General features: G+C 43.2%; 2 protein-coding genes and 1 long non-coding RNA gene across 3 annotated transcripts in view; all 3 read right to left on the bottom strand.

Annotated features, from left to right (window-relative positions):
* Positions 1-1,238: 1,238 nt before the first annotated feature.
* Positions 1,239-2,137, bottom strand: LOC124259248. Its single transcript, XR_006893788.1, has 2 exons — positions 2,040-2,137; positions 1,239-1,913 (listed from the first exon to the last, which is right to left on the bottom strand). It is a non-coding gene; the product is annotated as an uncharacterized LOC124259248 (long non-coding RNA).
* A 6,282-nt stretch (positions 2,138-8,419) lies between these two features.
* On the bottom strand, positions 8,420-12,143 carry LOC124259243. Its single transcript, XM_046693352.1, has 2 exons — positions 10,359-12,143; positions 8,420-10,319 (listed from the first exon to the last, which is right to left on the bottom strand). Exons 1-2 carry the CDS (start codon positions 11,797-11,799, stop codon positions 10,216-10,218), a joined length of 1,545 nt encoding a protein of 514 aa, XP_046549308.1. The 5' UTR covers positions 11,800-12,143; the 3' UTR covers positions 8,420-10,215.
* LOC124259244 overlaps positions 8,420-15,511 on the bottom strand; it is a 54,696-nt gene continuing 47,604 nt past the window's right edge. Inside the window, exons 2-4 of the mRNA XM_046693354.1 lie at positions 14,954-15,232; positions 14,530-14,661; positions 8,420-12,753 (exon numbers count right to left, since the gene is read on the bottom strand). Coding sequence (XP_046549310.1) covers positions 12,164-12,753; positions 14,530-14,661; positions 14,954-15,232 — 1,001 coding nt within the window. The 3' untranslated portion in view covers positions 8,420-12,163. The remainder of the gene's footprint in view (positions 12,754-14,529; positions 14,662-14,953; positions 15,233-15,511) is intronic.

Below are 15,511 nucleotides of genomic sequence, written 5' to 3'. Positions count from 1 at the left end.
ATGGCGTGATCACTTCAGGTTTAGTTTTGTGAATGTTTATGCACTTTCAGCACTAGTTTAGTTAAATTTGAGCGAAACGATTTCAGTTATCACGTCTCCGATATTTCATGTGCACCTAATGTCAAGTATTTTGGTTCAATATTCTTGACACTGAACCATACAAATCCCACGTCGTATTCCATCAAACGTAGGAAAACATGGCGCCTTTGCATAAAACATTGTTATTTTAATGTCAACAAAGTTTACACCAACTGATTCACTTCTCATACGACGACTGCTTCATTTATCACTTTCAGTTAAATATGAAGAGAGAGAAAAGAAAAGAAAATATCGCGAAATCTGATTCTTTTCAGTATGTGCAAAGGGCACCGGATGCGATGTCACAGCCAAGGTCTGTCTGACAATAATCTTTCGTCATAAATACAAGCTAAATGTGGACATATTTTGTCTGTCAAACCCCGAATTAGCACAAACATTCAATTCCATGGAGTTAAAAACAGTGTGATATTGCCGATAAACTTGGGGTATCACAGAACCTGTTTCGCATTGTATGCTCCCGTGACCGGGAAACGGTACATGGTGTATAATAAACCCACATGCACTTTTCTACGTATCTTATATTTGAACTTTTTGTCAATATAAGGATCACCCTTTGATTTTACATTAAATACTTATCTCCATGACAACATTTGTGGCAGGGTGGTGCTGCCTGTGAAGGTCGTGCAGTTGCTACTTGCCTCCATGACAACATTTGTGGCTGGCTGCTTCTGTGCTGGACGAGTCAGGAAGGTTCATTGATCATTGACCATTTTTGCGTTGCTGGGATTCCCCAGAGTTCTGAAAGTAGGATTTTAGTGTTATCTTTAAACTGTGTTTGCATGAAGATGCATCGTCACTTGCTGATTTGTCTGGTCTTTCCTCACTGGTCAAGTTGCCACATTCCATGTCCACCGAGTCATACAGATCCTCACATAGAGGACAGCCTTAAGTCGTCTGCTGGCTGACAAGGGACAGGGTTATGGTAACCTAACCCTAACCCTCACAGGAGCCGAGCTGGCCAACATTTCCACCGCCCTCACATAGAGGACAGCCCGTCTGTCAAGATCTCTGGTCGTGTTGACTGCAGCTCGAATCCCGCATTTTCCACTACTTGGGTGCTTTAGTATTAGAACATGGACAGAACACGTGAAGATCCAGCAACGAACCAACAACAAATCCAAGAACAGCAAACAAGAATGTTAGTTTTAATCACATTTAATGCCGCTCATGTCATGAGACTTTATAATGATAAACATCAATATCGAGATAAAATATACAATGGAAGAAGCATATACAATCATGTACAAAACAACCGGATGTATGTTACACAGGATAACGGATGTATGATACACAGCACAATGGATGTATGATACACAAAGACAACTGATGTATGATACACAAAGACAACTGATGTGTGATACACAGAACAATGGGTTTATGATACACAATACGATGAATAAATGACACACAGCACAATAGCTCGATGGGGCAGTCTGTTTATGAGAGCATATCCTCCGAGTTCGAGGGCCAGGCGGTGGACCCTAAGATAAAACCACAGAACTTTAGGGTTCCTCTGCTATTTACTGATGACCAGTCTACCTGATGCTGTCGATACAGCTGGTGACTGTATTGAATCTTCTCCACGTGATATCAACAACTGACCATCTTGCCAAAAGTCCCAAGCTCATCTCCCATCACGGACATAAGCAGTTGTTCTGTTGTAATCTTTATGAAGTCAGTATGGTTGTTTATGGAGACAATATTTCCACAAGACGAACGCAATTTTGAAGTTATTTCTATCTAGAGTTTGTAATTACTAAGAAATATGGATGGAGAGACCATAAGGATAGAATGTATAGGACCAAGTCATACACCTGGAATAGTGCTCAACATGGACCAGATGGTCTACATGATCGGCAGTGAGCCAAGGGAGACAACCCATGGCTACAGGAACTGTACATCATGCTATAGGGTACAATGTATAGACCCAAGTCATACACCTGGAATAGTGCTCAACATGGACCAGATGGTCTACATGATCGGCAGTGAGCCAAGGGAGACAACCCATGGCTACAGGAACTGTACATCATGCTACAGGGTACAAATGTATAGACCCAAGTCATACACCTGGAATAGTGCTCAACATGGACCAGATGGTCTACATGATCGGCAGTGAGCCAAGGGAGACAACCCATGGCTACAGGAACTGTACATCATGCTATAGGGTACAAATGTATAGACCCAAGTCATACACCTGGAATAGTGCTCAACATGGACCAGATGGTCTACATGATCGGCAGTGAGCCAAGGGAGACAACCCCATGGCTACAGGAACTGTACATCATGCTACAGGGTACAAATGTATAGACCCAAGTCATACACCTGGAATAGTGCTCAACATGGACCAGATGGTCTACATGATCGGCAGTGAGCCAAGGGAGACAACCCATGGCTACAGGAACTGTACATCATGCTATAGGGTACAATGTATAGGCCCAAGTCATACACCTGGAATAGTGCTCAACATGGACCAGATGGTCTACATGATCGGCAGTGAGCCAAGGGAGACAACCCATGGCTACAGGAACTGTACATCATGCTATAGGGTACAATGTATAGACCCAAGTCATACACCTGGAATAGTGCTCAACATGGACCAGATGGTCTACATGATCGGCAGTGAGCCAAGGGAGACAACCCATGGCTACAGGAACTGTACATCATGCTACAGGGTACAATGTATAGACCCAAGTCATACACCTGGAATAGTGCTCAACATGGACCAGATGGTCTACATGATCGGCAGTGAGCCAAGGGAGACAACCCATGTGAACTGCATCATGCTAGGGTACAATGATAGGACCAAGTCAACCCAACATGGACCAGATGGTCTACATGGGCAGTGAGCCAAGGGAGACAACCCATGGCTACAGGAACTGTACATCATGCTACAGGGTACAATGTATAGGCCCAAGTCATACACCTGGAAAAGTGCTCAACATCCACCAGAGGGTGTACATGATCGGCAGTGAGCAATGTATAGACCCAAGTCATACACCTGGAATAGTGCTCAACATGGACCAGATGGTCTACATGATCGGCAGTGAGCCAGAGGGATCGGCAGTGACCATGGCTACAGGAACTGTACATCATGCTACAGGGTACAATGTATAGGCCCAAGTCATACACCTGGAATAGTGCTCAACATGGACCAGATGGTCTACATGATCGGCAGTGAGCCAAGGGAGACAACCCATGGCTACAGGAACTGTACATCATGCTACAGGGTACAATGTATAGACCCAAGTCATACACCTGGAATAGTGCTCAACATGGACCAGATGGTCTACATGATCGGCAGTGAGCCAAGGGAGACAACCCATGGCTACAGGAACTGTACATCATGCTACAGGGTACAATGTATAGGCCCAAGTCATACACCTGGAATAGTGCTCAACACCGACCAGATGGTCTACATGATCGGCAGTGAGCCAAGGGAGACAACCCATGACTGCAGGAACTCCTGTACATCATGCTGCCATAAGGACATGTGTACCTAACACAACTAGTTGTAAAGGGGATGTAATAACAGGAAAATGACTTGAAAAGTAAAATATCTGCTGTTTAAAGCTTCAAGCTATCACAAATGTTGGTCACAAGAAATTAATCATTATATTTTCATCCATATTTTAACAAAATTGTGAAAGAGGAGTCGTTTTATGTTCACATTTAATGTGTTTTACCAACTGTTCCCAGCATCTGTGTAGATTAAGTCGACGGATGTGATTCACATGATGCCTGAGAGTGGGACTCGTCAGTGTGTGTCGTGTTTCATACAGCCACAACTGACAAGGTTCCACAGTGGAGTCCTCCCCCATCAATGGTGAGTTGTATATGGAGGGTATGGACGAAAATGTAAAAATGGTATATTACAGCTTGACTAGATCTATATTGCAAGCTCTCATCCCACCAAAGGGAAGCCAGAACATACGTTTCTCCTAACACATTTCTCCTAAAACATTTCTTCAAAACACTTCTTGGGACACTGATTTGTGACATTTGAAACAAGGATTCCTTGTAATATGGAATCTATTGAACACTGAATACTTAACATCGACTCTGTACAAGTTTACACAAGCTCATTGTGTCTTGGTTTCCTTGTTACACAGATTGTTGATGCCAAGGATTATAATGTGTAGGCTGTACACAGACACACTGGAGGAAAGCTGAACATGATCTAACTGATGACATATTCATATCGCATCTTGCATGTGGTGGTTACCATGTCAACAATGGATATTCAATATCTTTGGAGTTTGGAACAGAAGGAATGTTCTCTGAGCCCCAAGCCTGCTAGTTGTCTCCCTTGTCAAGAATAAAGTGTTTGAAACCAGCCTGCCCCATGGAACCATCAGTGCTTGATTGAGTTGAGGTTGACAATGTACAGGAGCCACACACCACCATTGTGCTCCAATCAATTTACAAACACAGAGACGATATTTACAGGAAATCAGACAATTACAGAAGCTGCACAAGATCATTTGTTCTGCAGAAAGATATCCACTGTAATACACATTGCACATTATATATATATATATATTGCATAATTGGTGAAACTTACAAACACTAAATGCCCATTCTAGCTCGACTAGTGGAAACATTATCACAACGTATCACAACTCTGCAGTTTAGCTTAATCCTTAAAACAGTGATTCAACACAGATCCTAAAAATCTTTAAAACTCAATGCCTATCTTTAAAATCCAGTACCTTCCTTCATGATCAATGTCTATCTGCAAACAAAACAAACATGTGGCTTTCCTATTGTAGCAAATTAAAAACACAGGGTAGATTTTCATGGTTTCTTAAACCTATTTCTTTCAGTAAACAGTAATCGGGCATAATATGGTAAAAGCATGTTAAATGAAGGAGACGGAACATTCCTACATCAAGCTTCTGGAATACCAAGAAGAAGACACAACAGCTGCAGGACATTCTAGTTGTGCTGGAGACAGTGTGCAGCAAGATGGTGTGCAGCAAGACGTGTGCAGCAAGATGGTGTGCAGCAAGATGGTGTGCAGCAAGGAAGCTGAGCACTACTATTATTGCTACTTGTTTGTCTTGACCAAACTGAAGCCCATTTCTCGTGTCCCCCACCGGGAAATTGCTGGAAATATTGCAAAAATCAGTGTAAAACTCACTCACCCACTCACTCACTCAGCTGACCAAACAGTATAACTTTGACAAGAAATCTATTGTTCTGAGAGGAGTGGAACCGACTTTGGATTAAACAGATAGACAACAAAATAATCATAACCTTAAAATGTAAGGTAGCTGTAGGCAAGACATGTAGATGTGTGTTTCTGGTTCCTCAACCACCATGGTATTACTGATCGGACTGTGTGACACCAACACTTGTCCCACTTGAAAGGTAAAACAGATGATTCATCTAAATACATTGATGGCTCACGGACATTTGTACATCAGACATATGCTAAAATGTTCACAGGAGGCGGGAGGTGGGGTTTGGGCCCATCCAGGTCCACACATGGGGATGGCTGGGTGACTGACAGAATGCTCTCACTCAGGGATGTGGTCAGTTACATTTAAGTAACTTCAACTGACATCTAGTTGTTTCTTCTTGTTGTGACTTAAACCAAATACACAGCACATTTAAAGTATGTCTGTCTTCATCCCCTGTGCTCACAGACTTTCCCTGTGATGAAGCCATGCAGCTTGTCATTAGATAAAATAAAGTCTTCGGGACATGTGGCACAAGATTTCCATGCTTTTACATGCCTTACACATTGCCACAACACTGAAATTCTTCAAATTACTTCTAAAAAACAAGTGTAAAATACCTTAAAACATCATAAACATCGCTCACACAGCTTAAAAACTGATGATAAAAACAAAAATTGTTTAAAATATTGAACACAATGAAATTATTCAGTACCTGAGAAAAATCTGCATTTAGATTAATTCAAAACATGAACCACTCTGATGACTTGTGAATGAGAAAATCCCATGTTCCATGGGTACCAATATGGTCATCCATGGGTTCTGACATAACCTGCCATGGGTTCCGATATCACCTGTCGATTTCACCTGCCATGGGTTCTCATATCGTCTGCTGTGCATTCTGATATTGCCTGCCATGGGTTAAAACTGCCATCAGTATACATGGAGATACAAAATCAGCCACCGGCCCATCTCTCATCAACACCAAACCATGGCAACACAAACATGGAACCATGGTACGAGTTTGCACAAAATCCGGTAACCATGTTAACAAGAGTTCATGCAGTAGCCTGGAACCGTTGCTATTATTTTTATCTGAACACCACATCAACAACCTTCTGCCACCCTCAAATTTCATTTCCTCAAGTTAATCCTTTGATTTGTATTAAGGGAGACAATTCATGAAGAAAAGTTCAGAATACCTCCCTTTGACTGCTGTGCCAGTTTCCTGCCACCAGCTGCTTCCAGTGAAAGAATTGTGGCCTGTTTCTGTTATGTGAAACTTACGGTTGATCACACAGAAGAGTTCTAATTGACCGATGTAACACACTCTCCGAGGATCTCCCTCAACATATCCAAATTGTCTGACTATTTCAATGTAAAGAATCCTATCAGGACGGCCCGATACAAAACACTAAGGAACTGATTGCACACACAAAGTTGCATCAACAGAAAAAATAACAAACTTTCTATATTTGATAATGTCACACACCTGTTGGGAGACCACTGCTATCACAGGAAGTTGTTTACCCTCAAGAACAAAACACATTAAGGAAAGAAAGACATTAAGATGTCTGAGCAATAAGAACATCTTGTTTCCTTTTACCCCTAAACAAGTTACAAAAATATGACCTGTCTGAGAATTATGGCATAAATACTTTCATTTATCTCACAGAACATAATGGTAATACATAAATCCAAGCATAGTAACCATGGCAACAACCATTGAATGTTTCATAAATAATGTGTTGAAGTACAGACGTCACTCAGAGCCTATCATGTCACCCTGAGCCTTGTCCCATGAAACAATGTCAGCACTAAGTTGTCGTAATTTCCATACCTTAAGACTAACGTAAGTTGTCGTAATTTCCATACCTTAAGACTGACGTAAGTTGTCGTAACTCCCATACCTTAAGACTGACGTAAGTTGTCGTAACTCCCATACCTTAAGACTGACGTAAGTTGTCGTAACTCCCATACCTTAAGACTGACGTAAGTTGTCGTAACTCCCATACTTTGAGACTGACGTAAGTTGTCGTAACTTCCATACCTTAAGACTGATGTAAGTTGTCGTAACTTCCATACCTTAAGACTGACGTAAGTTGTCGTAACTTCCATACCTTAAGACTGACGTAAGTTGTCGTAACTCCCATTAAAGAAGTTCAAAAATATATATCAAACTCCAAAATGTTCAGTAATTGGATATAACGTTTATGATCTAAATAATTGATGTATTCAATGTATTACTTTATTTTAAATGTTATATACCCCTTTTGCATACATCTTTCTATCCCTGTGCATGCAGTTTGTTTCACTTTTGCATGTAAGCACTGTAAATAGGAGAGGGTTTAACTTAGTTGGAATAAATAGTTCCCAATACATTCTCTTGAATAAATATGTTTAAATCAAATCTCCCATACCTTAAGACTGACGTAAGTAGTCATAACTCCCATACCTTAACACTGACTTACAACACCCCTATTACTAAGTTGTCGTAACTACCATACTTTAACACTGACTTACAACAACCCTAGTACAAAGTTGTCGTAACTCCCATACTTTAACACTGAATTGCAACACCCCTAGTACTAAGTTGTCGTAACTCCCATACTTGAACACTGACTTACAACACCCCTAGCACTAAGTTGTCGCAACTCCCATACCTTAACACTGACTTACAACACTCCTAGTACTAAGTTGTCGTAACTCCCATACTTTTAACACTGACTAAGTTACATACACTACTTACAACACCCCTAGCTAAGTTGTCGTAACTCCCATACCTTAACACTGACTTACAGCACTTACTAAGTTGTCCGTGACCTTTAACACTGACTTACAACACTAGCACTAAGTTGTCGTACCTTAACACTCACCCCTAGCACTAAGTTGTCGTGTATACCTTTAACACTGACTTACAACACTACTAGTACTAAGACTTACAACACCCCTAACTCCCATACTTTAACACTGACTTACAACACTACTAGTACTAAGTTGTCGACTTAAACACTCCCATACCTTAACACTGACTTACAACACCCCTAGGACTAAGTTGTACTAGTACTAAGTTGTCGTAACTCCCATACCTTAACACTGACTTACAACACCCCTATTACTAAGTTGTCGTAACTACCATACTTTAACACTGCCTTACAACACCCCTAGTACTAAGTTGTCGTAACTCCCATACTTTAACACTGACTTACAACACTACTAGTACTAAGTTGTCGTAACTCCCATACTTTAACACTGACTTACAACACCCCTAGCACTAAGTTGTCGTAACTCCCATACCTTAACACTGACTTACAACAACCCTAGTACTAAGTTGTCGTAACTCACATACCTTAACACTGACTTACAACAGGTATGAGATGCCTGTGAGGAATAAGGCTCAGGATTGGCAGGACTCAGAGTGACATGAGAGTGACATGAGAGTGACATCTGTGTGACATCTGTGTGACATCAGAGTGACATCAGAGTGACATCTGTTGACATCTGAGTGTCATGAGAGTGACATGAGAGTGACATCTGTTGAGATCAGAGTGACAGTGACATCTGAGTCACATCAGGATAAGACAGACTACCTGGCGGCATGTTGCCAAAACCAATCACAGCAAGAAGATATGATGCATACATCAATTACATTTTAAACTTGTACTACAATCTCATTTTGTCGTATCTATGTTCACTAAAGCCAAATATCTTTACAAACAACTCGGGTAAATTATCAAGGCTAAAACCATTCATGAAGACTGGCATGTCGTGCAACAACTCATGGAAGTCCACTGAGTCTGTCTGTATGAAGCAACACATAAAGAAGATGGCTGCAAGGCTGAGGCAGAAACACCATTGTTTGTAGGTTGTATTCATTGTTGGCTTCTGCCAGACTCAGGCCAGGAAGGGAGTCCAGGTGTCTTCACAGGTGATGGAGAAACATACAAACCTCAGAAATGTTGACTGTGACAAAATGCTGAAGACTTGATGACATGTGCATCTCAATATTTCCAATGTATGGATACAACACTGGGAGCACACTGTATCTCGACACCGAGTCGGTCACAGATCCAGCCTGGCATCATGGGACGATAGGAGAGGAGGTGCGGGTCCTCCATCAGTAAATCACCATAGCAACATGACTCACATTACAGAGTTTTGTATAAATCTGTTACAATACAGCCTTACATCTTGTGAGATATTTGATATATCTGAGAGGCAAAATCACAAATATCACCTTATTACTTTTGATTGCCTTCACAAATATCTGACATTAAATATCCAACAAAAACACAACAAAAAAATCTACATCTGATACCAAATTTAAGAAGAAAGAAACTCCAACACAGGGCAATGCCAGAAAGATTCTACTGATGTCCACCAACATTTAACACACAGATCAGTTTGCTGAAACCACAAAATCTCTGGCAAGTTATTATTTGAGAAAAGAAAGTAAGTGCATAAAATGTTTAATGCTGCTACACAGAATCGGTAATCAATGATTAGGTGTGGTCTGTTTTCATGAGACTGCATGCACACAAATTATGCAGCTCAACTGGTTTCTATAATGGAGACATATTTTGACAAATTCGCAACAAATTTGTGTAAAATAAACATGGCATCAGGAAGGGAGATAACTGGAGTTACTTCCCCTTGATCAAACAAAGCATCGCTCCCACATAAAACATGATTAAATAAACTATAAATGGTATAAAACATAAAACCATAATATAGAATATGTATAATGCTTTTGTGATAAAAAAGACAAGTTGTTTTAAGATCTTTGATGTAAAATCATCAAGTGTTTCTTCACTTGAAACACATCACAATGACATGTACATTTATGAATATGATATATGATATGATTGAAGATACAGGTCCAAGTGAGCTAATGAATTCTACACAACTGTCAACCTACACTAATATTCTACTTTTACTATACATAGCTACTTAAAGGTCCATTTCGCACTGTTATAAGACCTAAAGGTAGAGACCTTTGACCTGATTCTTGATTGGCTGATTCAAGTGGTACTGGGTTACCTGATTCTTGATTGGCTGATTCAAGTGGTACTGGGTTACCATTGGCTGATTGATCTTCTTGTTCCTGTGATGCCTCAGCTGTTGTAACTGGATACGACACTCGCTTCTTTGATTTTGTTGCATTCCGAGACCTACGTTTCGGCGTACCTTGACCTACCATGGGTAGCTGAGAATGTTCCGCACCTAGGCCGGGGGATCCTTCACAAGCGCCTGTCAGGTGGCCAAAAGATCGAGGCCGAGAGGACTTTTGTCGAGTTGGACTTGGACTGTAGGAACTTTTGTCAGCACTTGTTAAGTGTGTCTTTCCTCCAGGTTTACCCAGGGCTACATTGTGTTGCTTATTTTCACTACCTGACTGAGACTTGTCATTGTGAACTCCTGACTTTATCAGAGCCTGAGGACATTCAACGTCATCGGCGTCCACTAACCTCAACTCAACCATCCCACTTCTTGATTGTAAAAAATTGGGATCATCAATGAAACCATATTGTTTGTAGGAATCACACACTGGTTTTCCAGGCTTCTTTTTCGAAGAGTCTCCTTTGCCAGTACCAGGTTTGTTGCTAGGCGAACCGGATGCTTTGCTACTTGGTGATCCATGGACTTTGTCAGATCTCTTCCTGTGACTAGGAGAGGCTCCTGTGCCTGTCTCACCTCTCTTGCCCACCTCTCCCCCAGGTGGCAGTTGGGCTGAGGAAGAGTGGGTATGCTTCTTTGGTCTGCCCTGCATCACGCTCCCTGTGGAATGACGATTCTGTTTATGTTTGTCCTTTTTCTTAGATCGGTGGACTTTTGGGGACATTGCATCCACAGCTGGATTATGCATTGTGACAGAGTTTGAAGCTTGATCAGCTCCAGCTTCCTCTATAGCATTCAGCCTTGGCTTCACCATCTCCTCTCCTCCCTCATCACATACAGGCCTCCCACTCGGCGAAAAGGTATCGCCTCTGTCGTTCATCGGCTGTCCCTCAGGACGACTGTCATGATGAACTTGACCTTCAACATGTTGGGCGAGACTGGCCATCCTCATGGCATGAGCAGATATTGGGATGTCTGGATACTGAGAGTCATTCCTCAACACTCTTCCTGCTGCTGCTGCAGCGACTGCTTTGGATCTTTTTTCTCCAGTTTCTGAACAAACTGAAAATACTGAAATATCCGAGGTCACCGAATGAGATCGCCGCATTGATCTTGTGACTGGAGACCCTGGCGAGGCAGGGCCATCGAAGGAGGTCACTGGACTGTTCAAAAGATTGGAAAGACGAATGTTTCTGAGATACTCATTACTATTAATATGCTGGTTTTCTGATGCTTGATCCTCAGCATCTTTAGCCTGAGGATTAGCTTCAGATGCCGAGGGACTGTTTGAGGAGAAATCTAGAGGCGGCAGACTTTTACGTAGATGTTCCTGATCATTCCTATCATGCTTGTTTTCCCTCAGAATTACACAGCTCTGAGACATACCATGACTAGTTGCCATTGGTGGCTCAGGGCAGTCCAAAACAGGTTCTGGTGGTTCCTCAGCCAAAGGATGATAAGCTGCTGCAGCAGCTGCTAGAGTTCTACCTGCATCACTTGCTGAGCCATCAGAATCTGCCTTTTGTCCGTTGTGTAACCGTGGAGGCAGGGAAGAATATTGTTGACCAGGATTACATGTATTTGCTTCTTGAGGTAATGACTGACTGCTGTTAGCCGGACTCCACGACGTGTCCGCACCTGGATTGAGATGTCCTTGACAGCTTCGGGATGTCCTGGGACATGGGACATCTTGTCTCAGCTTCCGCCCTTTCAGTCTGTCCTGGCAGAAGCCAAGAGGCAGTGTTTGACTTGTCCAGTGGGACTTGTCAGGGCAAACTGTCTTTTTTCAGAAGCGTCTGCTCACTATCACAGCTGCAGTTGTGTGACTCAGTGCTGTCTGTGCTGTTGGACACTCGGCCAAGAGAGTTACTGTGATATGCAGCAGGTTCACGACCACTTGCCTCCACACTGGGTCCCCTCTGTGATGAGGACTCAGATCTAACTCTGCCAGCAGAACAAGAACCACTGGTTTGTCTCTGGTCATTGTCAGTGATTTCAGTCCCAAAAAGTGAGCGCCTTGTCCGCTGTCCTCCTCCTCCTCCTATGTCCTGACTGGGACTAGTCCGGCCATATTGATTACTTGCCTGAGTACCCTGAGATCTGCTGCTGATGGTCTGGGTGTCAGATGGGAGCAGGATGTTGTTATTGTTATTGTTGCTATGGTGATTCTGATCCACCTCCTCATAGGGAGGTGGGGCCTCCCCAGGCATGATGTGTGGGTTTGGTTTGGGGGAGGAGTACGGAGGAGGCGGGTCTTCATAGGGGGGACATTCAATCATGCCAAAGTAGGTATCAGGGATGTAGGGGTCCGAATCACTCTCATCCAGCTGCTGCCGCCGTGATTGTGCCTCGAACCCTGCAGGTAACATCAGACACAGTTAACAGGAGGACTCATATATCACATCATTTACAGATTCTTTCATGAACATTTCTTCCTCATATAACTGTTTGGAAGGTGAAATATAAATTTAGCAACTACTAAAAATATCTATAAAATGAACATCTATGATGTTTAGTGTTTGAAGATCCTCTAAGAATCAACTTAAACTGGCAATGCTGTTTTCAAAAAAGTGTTTACAAGTTTGTTGGATAAAGTACATAGTCAGATATTGCAAGCAAACCAGTTCATACAAGAATAAGATTAATTCACAAAAGGACCCCAAAATCCATATCTCATGGTTGGAGTAACTGTGTCTCTGTACACCACTCACTTCTCTGTACACCACTGACGTCTCTGCACACTACTCACGTCTCTGTACACCACTCACGTCTCTGTACACCACTCACGTCTCTGTACTCTGTACACCACTCACGTCTCTGTACTCTGTACACCACTCACGTTTCTGCATACTACTCTCGTCTCTGCACTCTGTACACCACTCACGTCTCTGTATGTCACTCTCATCTCTGTACACCACTCACGTCTCTGTACTCTGTACACCACTCACGTCTCTGTACTCTGTACACCACTCACGTCTCTGTACTCTGTACACAATTCACGTTTCTGCATACTACTTTTGTCTCTGTACTCTGTACACCACTCTCATCTCTGTACACCACTCACGTCTCTGTACTCTGTACACCACTCACGTCTCTGTACTCTGTACACCACTCACGTCTCTGTACTCTGTACACCACTCACGTCTCTGTACTCTGTACACCACTCACGTTTCTGCATACTACTTTTGTCTCTGCACTCTGTACACCACTCACTTCTCTGTACACCACCCACGTCTCTGTACACCACTCACGTCTCTGTACACCACTCACGTCTTTGTACACCACTCACGTCTCTGTACACCACTCATCTCTGTACACTACTTAAGTCTCAGTACACCACTCATCTCTGAACACCACTCTCGTCTCTGTACACCACTCACATCACTGTACACCACTCACATCTCTGTACACTACACACGTCTCTGTACACCACTCACGTCTCTGTACACTACTCACATCTCTGTAACCACTCACGTCTCTGTACACCACTCACGTCTCTGTAACCACTCACGTCTCTGTACACCACTCACGTCTTTGTAACTACTCTCGTCACTGTACACCACTCACGTCTCTGTACACTACCCTCTCTGTACACCACTCGCGTCTCTGAACACCACTCACGTGTCTGTACACCACTCACGTCTCTGTACACCACTCACGTCTCTGTACACCACTCACGTCTCTGTAACCACTCACGTCTCTGTACACCACTCACGTCTTTGTAACTACTCTCGTCACTGTACACCACTCACGTCTCTGTACACTACCCTCTCTGTACACCACTCTGAACACCACTCATCTGTACACCACTCACGTCTCTGTACACCACTCACGTCTCTGTACACCACTCACGTCTCTGTAACCACTCACGTCTCTGTACACCACTCACGTCTTTGTAACTACTCTCGTCACTGTACACCACTCACGTCTCTGTACACTACCCTCTCTGTACACCACTCACATCTCTGTACACCAATCATGCCTCTGTATACCACTCACATCTCTGTATGCCACTCACGTGTCTGTACACCACTCACATCTCTGTACACCACTCATGTCTCTGTACACCACTCACATCTCTGTACATCACTCTGGTCTCTGTACACAACTCACGTCTCTGCACACTACTCACGTCTCATTGCCAGAAGGAGCCGTCTCTGCCTGAGTCGGTGCACCATGAAGAGCAGCAGCGCCAGGACGAGGAAGGAGGTGACAGTGCTGGCCACCAGACGGAGCCCCAGGTTGGTGATGCTGTCATCCTCTACTGTTGGGGAACATGCCATTGTGTCATTGCCACACCAGATAGGTTGATTTAGTCATAGTTTTTATTCAACCATCCATGTTTTAAGAATTGGACAAGAAATGCTGTTTAAATAATGATATTCAAATAATGGCTTCCTTACAACAGTTCACATAGAGAATGTTTACAAACATGATTGCTGATGCATGATACGCTTGGCATGATTGATGATGTAAGACTGAACTGACTGACTGAACACTGCCCCGCATCATGCATGTGACAGACAGTGACAAACACACACTGTGACCAACATTACCTGTGCCGCCATTGCCAATGGTGCTGTTGTCCATGCCGGGGAGGTCGGGATTGGACCGGGGAGGGTCCAGACACTGGTACTCACAGCACTCTTCCTCCACCTTGATGAGGGTGACACACTTGTGTTCCGGGGGGTGGCACACCACGTCCTGGCACATGATGGGGAAGCCCTTGTGGCAGGTACACTTCATACAGGGGTCCTCGTTGTTCGGGGTGAACTTCTCCCCATTCTCTACCTTGTTGCCTTTCCAGTCAAAACAGTTGTTGTTGGCAGCCAGTACTGGAAACAAAATCACACTTGTGGATGTCTCATTTTACATTTAGCAGCAGACATCATCAGCACTGCAGCAGACATCATCAGCACTACAGCAGCCATCATCAGCACTACAGCAGATATCATCAGCACTACAGCAGATATCATCAGCACTACAGCAGATATCATCAGCACTACAGCAGACATCATCAGCACTACAGCAGACATCATCAGCACTACAGCAGATATCATCAGCACTACAGCAGATATCATCAGCACTACAGCAGACATCATCAGCACTACAGC

This window comes from Haliotis rubra, unplaced genomic scaffold, assembly GCF_003918875.1.
Source record: "Haliotis rubra isolate DU_JTF1 unplaced genomic scaffold, ASM391887v1 Scf715, whole genome shotgun sequence".
In the NCBI taxonomy this organism is placed as follows: domain Eukaryota; kingdom Metazoa; phylum Mollusca; class Gastropoda; order Lepetellida; family Haliotidae; genus Haliotis; species Haliotis rubra.
The sequence above is the reverse complement of the archived record's forward strand: the minus strand, read 5'-3'. Positions and strand labels throughout refer to the sequence as shown.

Coding starts and splice junctions, on each gene's coding strand:
- LOC124259243 (XM_046693352.1), bottom strand. CDS start 11,799: ATGGCAACTAGTCATGGTATGTCTCAGAGCTGTGTAATTCTGAGGGAA. Junction 10,320..10,358: donor AGAAGATCAATCAGCCAATG/GTAACCCAGTAC, acceptor ATCAAGAATCAG/GTAACCCAGTACCACTTGAA.